Source organism: Myotis brandtii, unplaced genomic scaffold (genome assembly GCF_000412655.1).
Source record: "Myotis brandtii unplaced genomic scaffold, ASM41265v1 scaffold84, whole genome shotgun sequence".
NCBI classification, from domain to species: domain Eukaryota; kingdom Metazoa; phylum Chordata; class Mammalia; order Chiroptera; family Vespertilionidae; genus Myotis; species Myotis brandtii.
The window spans coordinates 985,991-997,008 of NW_005371410.1; the positions used below are offsets into that span (position 1 = coordinate 985,991).

The 11,018-nt window shown below is 33.5% G+C and overlaps 1 protein-coding gene across 3 annotated transcripts in view; it reads right to left on the minus strand.

Annotated features, from left to right (window-relative positions):
• The window catches only part of ETAA1 (Ewing tumor-associated antigen 1), a 13,429-nt gene extending 3,607 nt beyond the window's left edge, over positions 1 to 9,822 (minus strand). Inside the window, exons 1-5 of one of the 3 annotated variants that reach the window (XM_014532089.1) lie at positions 9,779 to 9,822; positions 9,151 to 9,231; positions 8,818 to 8,894; positions 5,367 to 5,479; positions 3,101 to 5,124 (exon numbers count right to left, since the gene is read on the minus strand). In XM_014532089.1, the coding sequence (XP_014387575.1) occupies positions 3,101 to 5,124; positions 5,367 to 5,479; positions 8,818 to 8,894; positions 9,151 to 9,231; positions 9,779 to 9,794 (2,311 nt within the window). In that variant the 5' untranslated portion in view covers positions 9,795 to 9,822. Of the gene's footprint in view, positions 1 to 3,100; positions 5,125 to 5,366; positions 5,480 to 8,817; positions 8,895 to 9,150; positions 9,272 to 9,778 lie in introns of those variants that run through there. The other 2 variants (XM_014532090.1, XM_014532091.1) reach the window with 2 other exon arrangements.
• Between the last annotated feature and the right edge of the window lie 1,196 nt (positions 9,823 to 11,018).

Genomic DNA, 11,018 nt, shown 5'->3' on the forward strand with positions numbered 1-11,018 from the left:
CCCCTGACCCCTGCTGGCCTGGTCTCCTCCTAACTGTCTGGAAGGAAATCGGACATCTGGAGGATGTCCAGTCGAACCGTTCTAATTAGCATTATTACCCTTTTATTAGTATAGATGTCCTGGCTGGCGTAGCTCAGTTGGTTGAATGTGGTCCCATGCACTGAAAGGCTGCCTGTTGGATTCCTGGCCCAGGTTGCAGGCTTGATCCCTAGTAAGGGTGCGTATGAGAGGCAGCCAATCAATATTTTTCTCTCTCTCTCTTTCTCTCAAATCAATTAAAAAAATTAGAAAAAAAAAAGAATATTAGATGCTATAAATCAACTAAAAGGGAAAATTGTTAAGATAAATTGGAAGGCAGATTATTCATCCATAATGCAGACAGATTAGTAGATAAAAGTTTTGGGAAAACTCAAATATTCTAGAGATTTAGTCTTTAAAAGAATTACAACTATATGTTAATGTATCATTTTGGGAGTATGGGTCAATTAATTACACTTATTTGAATATAAATATTTTAAATTGTTATGGATTTGACAATTATTTTGTGTTTTTTTAAAACATTTTTTAAATTGATTTTTACAGAGAGAGAAAAAGAGAGGGAGAGAGAGTCATGGATGTGACAGCGAAACACCAATTGGCTGCCTCCTACACAACCCCTACTGGGGATCCAGCCTGTAACCCGGGCATGTGCCCTTACTGGGAATTGAGCCAGCAACCTGTCAGTGCATGGTATGACATGCAACCAACTGAGCCATACCTGCCAGGGCATAGACTGAAAAATCTTAAAGTTTCAAAATATCTAGCTTGGGCCATAATGTAGAGATATATTATTTGTCAGTATTAATAAGAATATAAATTGATGTAACTTTTGGGGGAAATTTGGTGATAGCCATCAAAATTCAAAACATTCTCCTTCATTAATTTTTCAGTAATTAACAAATATAATCTCAAGAGTATACAGAAATTTATGTAGAAGGATATTCACTGGAGGATTGTTTGTAATATAAAAAACTGCAGCCAAACTACACTTCCATCAATAGAGACACAGTTAAATAAATTGTTACATACATATAATGATATACTATACGGTGTGTTAAAAGGACTGAAGCAAATCTGTATGTACTAACAGGAAATGATAGTTATATTAAGTGAAGGTAAAACCAAGTTGCCAAATAGGGGGTATATAGTATATAATTCCATCTATTTAGATAAATCTATAGGTATACACACACACATTTTTATACACACACAAAAATGTTACATGATGTATTCCAAACTGTTAACAGTGCCTTTTCCTGGGAAATGGTATGGGAAAGGAGAAATAGAAGACTTACATAATTTTTTTTTTAAAGCGGAGGGATGACTTAAATAGGAAAATTTTAACAGTAATACCAACAAAAACATTATCTAGAATCTAAACCGAAAACAAAGATCTAATGTTAAAAGAAATGAAAAACTTTCTCATATTAGCACTAATCTACATAACCAGTAAGGAGTCTAATGTTGTTAGCTCCAAGTGCGGGATACTAATTTAAGAAAATCTATAATTACAAGTGAGTATACTAAATACTGTAACAGAAATTAGCACCGGGTATTGGAGTAAGCCAGAGAAAGTGAATGTAAATCATTCTGAAGGTGGTTAAAAACACATTGTATTTTTAAAAGCAAATGGAAAATGGCCTGGCAGATTTGGTATAGACATGTGGGTACACTATTCTGGGCAAAGGAAATAGCATCTGCAGACGGAAGGCTATGATCAAGTATTGGGCATTAAGAAGTACTAGTAGTTACGCCAGACATATTCCCTTTTAAAAAAAATATTATGCTATCAGTGAATAACAGACCTTTTACATTATATTACATGATGTTCACTCAAATATTTATCAAACATCTTCTAAGTGTCAGATACTGTGGTAGGCCAAGGTACTCACTGATAAGATCGTAAACAATATTTAATTGTAATTTTAAAAGGTGAAGGAAATAAGCGATGACGGAAAATTACAAGGAAAAGACTCACCTACAAATTGTTCAAGGAAGGCCTCTGTGAGAGGGTAGGTAATATTTAAACTGAAACCTAAGGATAAAAAAGCACCAAAGGGTGGGGTGGGGTGAAATGTTGGGAAGTAGTTTTAGTTGGGAATAGCACAGTCAAAGCTCTTGAAATAGGAAATAACCTATTTCTTTGGAGGAACTGAAAGACTATTGGTATAGTTGGAGCTTAGTAAGTAAAGGAAAAAAGAGGACAGGAAGATTAAAGAGAGATAATCTAAGCCTTAGATAACAGTGTCAAGTTCAAACTTTATTTGAAATACAGTCAGCAATTGAAGGCTGTCATTAAGCATAGGAATGCAGTTTACCTATTTGTTTGTAAAAGGTTATTCTGCTGTTTGGAGATCAGAATTGAAATGGGACAGGTAAAAGAACTGCAGTAGTCTAGTCAATAAATGTTGGCTTGGAAAAGGGCGGTAATAGTAGAGCGTGAGAAAAATGGACAATTTTGAGATATATTTTTTGTGGTAGAAACAATAGAACATGTTGATGGAAATGAGAATTTGGGAAAAGAGGAACTGGCAGAATGAAAGATGACCGGTTGTACTGAGTAAGTAATTAGAATTCTTATTGCAACTAACAGAGTTTTATATCAGCTATTATACTAGAAGAGGTATTTAATGAAAATGTCCTACATTTTCAAATATTATTCACCTTAATGTTCTGCTAAACATAGTAAGATTATTCAAGTTTTAAAACAATGAGATATTTCATAAACAGTATCACACAGTAATATATATATATATATATATTTCTAAAGTATGATTTTTCACAAAATAATTCAGAAAACATTGAACAAGTATTTACTGACTGCCTACTATATGCTAGTCACTGTATTAAATGCTGATAAAGAATTTGATGCAGTCTTTTGAAAACAAATCGCCCACTCTTTGTATATTACAACATAATTATTTGTAAGAATCACATTATGACATAGTTAAACATCATAATTTTTACTTTACATGTTATGCAAATTCAATACAACAACAAAATACTAGTTTGGCTACTTTCCAAGATGATAATCTTTCAAAGGAAATGATTTGATACATACCTTTTGAAGGTAGTTTCGAAGATTCAGGTTTCATCAAAGATTGCTGTTGAACAGCCTTCCCACATAATGAGTTGACAGGAATTTTGTTTTTCTCCAAACTCTTTGTAATTTTGGTATCAGAGATACTTTCTGGTATACAATTTTGATTAATCTGCGAAAGAATCTGAGAATTTTTGATCTTTGTAAACCTGTACTTAGAAAATTTAACTGTTCTGTTAAGATCATTCTGAGCTTCATCTGTTATGGTCCCATGGAACAGAGGCCGACTACTCGATTTCTTCTTACAAGTAGCTATTTCTCTACTCATACAATCTGAATTCACATTCAAACTTGAACTTCTTATAAGAACAGATTTGGAACTATTCACTTCTACTGGAATACCAGTATTACTCCAAGAGACAGGCAAATTATTGATCAGACAACTTGAGTTCTTAGAGTATATAGTCAAATTTGTTGTCGCACCTATAAAACTTGGAGAATTTCCACAAATTTCCCCTTTCTGCATCTTCACTGATTTATTTATTTGTGAGCTACCAGTTGATGATGACTGTGCTGAAATATCACTCAGATTCAAATACGTTGATTGCACCAACTGACTTCCTTGTTTAGATGTAGTAAATGTGTTTTTGGCTCCATGTTTGGAACTATTATTAATGTCAAGTATACTTTCTGATGTCTTGTTGTCCTTTCTCATGTCTTGCTGCTGAGTTAGTCTTTCAATATCATCACATGCTTGGTATAATAGGTCATCCTCTACATCATCTTCCCAGGTATTCTCTAATTGATGACATGCTTTAACAATTTCACTGGCAAATGATGGGTCATTCCAATCATCAGAGAAAGAATCCATATTTGATGCATTAGTCTGATTTGCAATGTCCAAAGCAGCAGAGTCAAAAGGAACTATATTAGCAGGTGTCTTAAATGACTGATTAAAAATTGACTTATTTTTCTGTTCATTAGAATATCCTGTGTTCAAAGTAGACTTTTTTTGAGAAGTATTTACATTAGAAATAAATTTAGTTTGAATATCTTCTTTTACTTTTGTCGGATCGGATGCAACTGCACCATCTTGAGTTTTGCCTTGAATGATTTTATTAAAAGATTTCTCAAATTTTACTTTATTTCCAATGGATAGTAATTTGTTTGGTTTATCATTTGAATTTGGTAAAAATCTGTATTTTCTAGCATCTATTAATTCATTGGTATGTGTGTTTGAAGAAACGTCCAAAATTTTTGAATCTCTAAACTCAGCATCTAGACTTGTATTCATTCTTGAGTTACTTTTACCATTTTTACTGTTAAATATACAAATGTCTTTTTGATCAACCATCTGGACTGTTTCAGGAGCAGAAAAAAGTTCAGATCTTTCTACATTTTGCGTAACAAAAGGTTCATTATTTAGTAAGTTTTCCCATTCGTCCTCAAAATCACCAGTAGTAAATACATCTGTGTGCTTATTAAAAGCTTCTGGCTCCTTAGTACTGGAAGTCACATATGATTTTGTCATTCCAAGAGTATCTACTTGATGAGAAAGTGATGTTGGGGGTTTGTTTCGTAGTTTTTCAGTAACTTGAGTTTCATTACTAATGATTTTCTCCTCTTTCAAAGCACTTTTCTTTCCAAAGGTAGTATTAACAGTGCTCCATAAGGCATCTGACAGATCTTGGCTTAACTGTCCACTACACTTCTGAGTAGAACCATCAAAAATGGCATTAAAAGCTGCTTCAGCATTTTGGTCAAATGGCTTCTGACTGTGATATTGATCATTTACCACAGATACCTTGGTGTTTTCTTTCATTGGCTTCTTTATTATACAATTATCTATTTCAGGAACTATCTCATGTAATAACTGCATCTGTACATTATCTTTATAATTATTTAAAGTCTCTGCTTCTGAAATCATCTGGATAAAATCATGATTTCTCTTGTTTTGCTCTTGAATCACATCTAGCTCTTCCATATTTTTATCAAATTGCTTAGCCAATTTCATAAGTTCTTCCTCTTGATTCTGTGTTTTTAACCTAGACAAATATGTTAAAAATTATAAGAAAAGTTCTAAGAGTTGTTATAAATATTCAATTGTTATTTGACATATTTTAATGTTAAAACATGAAAATTTTAACACATTATAATTACTTTAAGTACAAAATTCTACACGTCAAAATTAAGGAAATGTTTTTGATATAATCACAAAACCAAATCAATTATTGAAAATATTTACTTCACTGAATGTCAGAAAAAAAACTAAAAAGTTTGAATTTACTTTGTGCAGCTGATTTTTGCTCTTGATTTTCCTTTCGCTACATGAGGAGTACAAGGAATAGCAGTTTCACCAATCCACACGCCCAGCATGGAGTCTGTTGTTGGTTTTTCATCCTTTGGTAGAAGGGGAAAAAAAGAGGTGTAAAATAAAATAAAATAAATAAAAAAGAGAGAAAAAGAAAGTAGAAAAGAAAACTTTAACTACATTGATTTATTTTCCTCAAATAATAAATTCTGGTAAGGTGATGGTTACTAAACAATCTCAAAACAATAAGAAGCTGGAAGATATAATAAAAAGTTGCAAAATAATACATTTATATTTTAGGGAATGAAAATATTCAGAATTGAGAATTCCTTATTTTCAAAAAAATGTTCTAGTGATTTAAATAATTTTTTTTAAATAATAAAAGCATTTTTATCAAAAGAAAGCTGATCAACTTATAAGATATTCATAAAAATAAACATTAGTATCAGAAATAAACTGTGAGCAGACATCATGATTTAAGAATAAAGACACATGCCCTAGCGGTTTGGGTCAGTGGATAGAGTGCCAGCCTGCGGACTGAAGGGTCCCAGGTTTGATTTCGTTCAAGGGCACATGCCTGGGTTTGTGGGCTCGTTGTGGGCTCGATCCCAGTGTGCAGGAAGCTGATCAATGATTCTCTCTCATCATTGATGTTTCTATCTCTCCCTTTCTCTTCCTCTCTGAAATCAATATTTTTTTTTTTTTAAAAAGAATAAAGATACATGTGGAATCCTTTGTGTCACTTGATTCTCCAAATTTTCCATATCCCTATTACAATCTTTATCTAAAGTTGCACAGTCTATGTTGACCTGAATTAAGAACACTTACATAGAACTAAGATCAGAATTGAGTTAGAGAAGTATAAGGTCAGAACTGATGCGAATAAGATAAAGAAAAAGTCATTTAGTCCTGTATATTTTTGCTATGACTTTCAATTACTTGATCATGTAAAATATTAGAGAATAAGTTTATGTATTAGTTATAAACCAAACCAACACAAAAAAATAGGTTAACTATTTTCTACTCTATTTTTATAGTACCTATAATGAACATAAATATCACATAAGGTAAAAATAATCTTATCACTAGATTATAGGTTACTTGAAGGCAAGAATTATTCTTATGATAGTTCAGCATCTATCTAGCAAAATGCTGGACATAAAGATGTCAGTTCATGGTTATTTACTAGAATCCTTAATTGATCAGCAGTTTTCTTAGATGGCCAATTGATCCTAGTAAATTTTAGCTTTGCAAAACATTAAAAACCAACCAAACAACAAAAGCATTAATTTTACTTTCAGTATTATTTTTTCCCCTTTGTTTCAATAACCTTGATTTAGGAAAAACAACATTCTTAATGATTTAATTATGGTTTTCTTTTTTGCCCATTTAGCAAGTAATTTTACATTCATTCCAATTTTTAGAGAATAAAAGTATGATAATTTTATATATCCAATTTTACATGGACATGGGTACTTTGTATACAATTTTTATACTATTTGTGTTATATTTTTAAAATGTCTTCATTAATAACTACACAATACAATCCAGGTACTGTATTAAGATATCTAAGCACTATATTTAATCCTAAAGAGTACACACTGTGTAGTTAAAAAACGATTGGAAAATATACCGCCCATCTTCAAATAAACAACATTGCATAAAAAGAATCCTTGAAAGTGAATGTCCAATTAAAAGGGAAGTGCATATATTTTTAAATGCCATCTCTGAAAATATTAAGTTGATTTAAATAATTATTTGAGGTTAACTCACCTAAAAATAAACATGAATATGTCATTTGTGAATACTTTTTAAAGCTTTTAAAAAGATCTTGATATTACCAAAGATTTATGTTTTAAAAGTACTCAGTTGAAAAGGGTAACATTTAAAAGCAACTAATTTCACTGTATTTTTTCTTATACACAAGTTACCACTTGCATACTGTTGCCATTTCTTTATATGAGCTATTATTTCCATCCCTCTTAGGTAGAGTCCATTAATTTACTCAACTATCTTTTTATCACTATTTAGGCTGGCCAGCCCAAACACATTTTATTATGCTTCTTTCATGTGAAACTCACAATTAATGAAGATCTATTGTTAACTCATGAAGTAAGTAGTATTATGGCATAAATTCTATTTAACTAATGAACCATATGGAAAATAAATTTCTATGACAAGTCAAACATGGAATGTAGAGCTAGTACCAACAGAGTTGTTTTGACTATTATAGTTGTAATTTGGGATATTTTATAGCCATTAAGAGAAGCTTTATTTCCTGTCTTCTTCACCTGGATTATTCTGATTCCTTGTAACCACAACTTGGATCAGTGCCATCTATTGTTTTTGGTCAACATAGTCACTATCCATGGTTGTGTCAAAGAAAAATAGCCTACTTCCTATAGAAAAGACACTAAGCAAAAATTGGATGTTTTCTGGATTTACATTTGTTAAAAAAGGAAAAAAGAGAGGAAAGTAAAGTCAACTTCAGCACAGAGGTTGACTTTAATTTATATTTCTATTTCACTCAAGCAGTACAAGAAATTAAAAAAAATAAACTTGCAGATGATACTATTACAGTAAATAATTTAACTGTAACTTTAACATAAATAACTTTAACATAACCTTATATTTATAGTGTTCTATAGTTTACAAAGACTTGTTATCTAATATAACCTTCATATTAATTCAATAAAGAGAGCAAGACAAGTAATTCTAGTTTATGGCTGAATGAACTGAAGTTCTGAGAGCTTAAGTAGCTTGCTTGGGGTAACCCTGGAGGTGATCTGAGAACTAACTTCAAATCCAGTGTTTTTCCCACTTTTAAAATATTTCTTGATGATCTTTTAAGTCAACAGTATTAAGAGCAGTTCCAATGGAGAAAAGTTGTGCTACAGTCAATACACATTTACCAATCATTAAAAAAAAAAACCTTAAAAGTTTAAATTTTCATTGTCTGATTCTATTATTTTAGCAACTTGATAATGGTGCCATGTATTGTTAAACAATACTAAAAACAAAATAAACACAAAGCTCTAGTCAAAATCATCACTCTAGAAAATTAAAATAAGGTGACAGAAGATGATTTGACTTTGGTTGGTGGGCACACAGTGCAATATACAGAGCTTGTAACATAGAAACACACACCTGAAACCTATATGATCATATTAAACAATGTCACCCCAATAAATTTGATAAAAATAAAATCTAAATTGAAAATTAAAATAAGATGGTATGTTTAGAAAAGTATAATTACTTATTTTACACTTTCATTTTTCAGAATATGCATTTCCGTAATAAAGGTATTAGTAATATCTGCTGCTCTATTTTCTGCAAAGAGAATTGTAAAAGATAAAACATTTTTCATATAAATGAACTATACAAGGACTTAGTAGCATAAAGTAATTATAAAACTAGTAATATTTACCTGAGGAGCAATACAATTAACAATATGTGAGATCTCATCACTATCTGTGTTGTAAATCTTTTTTTTCCTTCCTTTACCTAAAGAAAGAAACACATTTCTATAAATGTAAATAAAAAATATTTTTAAAAATAGTGGTCATTTCTTAGAAAACAAGTTTAATTAGCACATCTATGATAGCACATGTATATCACAGCAATACAATCAGATAAGATTTTCAAAAAACACCTACTGTACAAAATTCATGATGTTGTTCCCCCAAATGAAATTCAATAGTTTAAATTCTAAATCATTTCTCAAATAGTTACCCAGATAAAAATGTTAATAACCAATTACCTAACTGTTTGGTCATTGGAGAATTCTGATCCCAAAAGATATCATTTAGTCCATCTGGATCATTAGGAGAATTGAAGGTAGATGACAACTCCATTTTCAGCACTCTCTTTGGTGTTTCATACTTTTCTATATAAAATAAGATTAAAATAGCAGTTGTTGCATCTTAAAGCATTGCTTCACAATACCCCTATATCAAATAATAGCTTTTAACAAGATTACTTTTTATAGTCCAATTATCTAATTTTCCCCCAGAGATGACTTAATATAAATTTTCACAACCGAAATGTTTCACATAAAAATCCTTCCAATACCTCCCAAATTTAACATTATAAACAGCAAGTAGTTTAAAGCAATCTAGTAGGTCTATGGATGTATAATACTGTAGGCCCTAGTCACTCCATTCATTACCACTGGAACTTGGAGGCTTTGGGAACCACCTGTCATGTACAGATACATTGCAACCATCCACAGCATCCCAACAGAAACTTCAGTACAAGCCTGTTTAGCCCGCTTCCACCAACTCTGTCCAACCTAAACCAACTGCTTCAAAGAGCTTTAGCGTTCCACCTCTTGGAAAGTTCTGTCCAGCATCACTTTTAAAATGGATCATTAGGAGAATTGAAGGTAGATGACAACAACTCCATTTTCAGCACTCTCTTTGGTGTTTCATACTTTTCTATATAAAATAAGATTAGAATAGCAGTTGTTGCACCTTAAAGCATTGCTTCACAATACCCCTATATCAAATAATAGCTTTTAACAAGATTACTTTTTATAGTCCAATTATCTAATTTTCCCCCAGAGATGACTTAATATAAATTTTCACAACCGAAATGTTTCACATAAAAATCCTTCCAATACCTCCCAAATTTAACATTATAAACAGCAAGTAGTTTAAAGCAATCTAGTAGGTCTATGGATGTATAATACTGTAGGCCCTAGTCACTCCATTCATTACCACTGGAACTTGGAGGCTTTGGGAACCACCTGTCATGTACAGATACATTGCAACCATCCAGAGCATCCCAACAGAAACTTCAGTACAAGCCTGTTTAGCCCGCTTCCACCAACTCTGTCCAACCTAAACCAACTGCTTCAAAGAGCTTTAGCGTTCCACCTCTTGGAAAGTTCTGTCCAGCATCACTTTTAAAATTTCTAGAGATTTGTTTTTGCTCATTCGGGCGTTGCTTTACGCCAGTCAACTGAAGACGAGTTAAGGCAACAAAAGCCATGTTTGGAGAACACGCTCCAGGAAACGGCTTCAGTGTGGGGTTCAGTTCCCACCATGATTTATTAGAAATCTTTCAAACAATGGGACACCAGAAATTGATGGGAATGAAATATACTCCAGGGCCCTCCTGTGCGGGGAGTCCTACATAGGCACTTCCGGTTCATGCCCACCGAGAGGAGACATCCCCAAGGCTCCGCGGCTACAGAGCTATGGCTCTTCACAGGGTCCCTGCGCTAAAGCAAGTCGGGGCAAAACGGTAAGCGGAAGGAACTGCCTAGGAAAAAGCTGGAGGCCGTTCTCCTCGCTCCGCCACCGCTGACTCTGAGCAGCAGCCCAGAAATGAGCCGCCCTCCCTCCTTCAGGGGTACCCCACACCCCTACTCCTGGGGCAGGAGCGACAGTGGGTGATCAACCCGAACGGGGCAGTGCTCAGACTCGGGGACCGAGGCCAAGGGGAAGTGTGCCCGGTAAGTTTGGGGCTGACGAGGGGAGAGGCCCAGAGCAAGAAAACACCCCGCAGACCCCACCCCCACTCCCATCTCCTTCCCCAGTCGCCGGCTGGGCTGCGGGGCTGCGGGGCCTGGGCCCAGAGAGGCCACGTCTCACGCCCCCCCGGGGTTACTTTTACCGCAGGAAG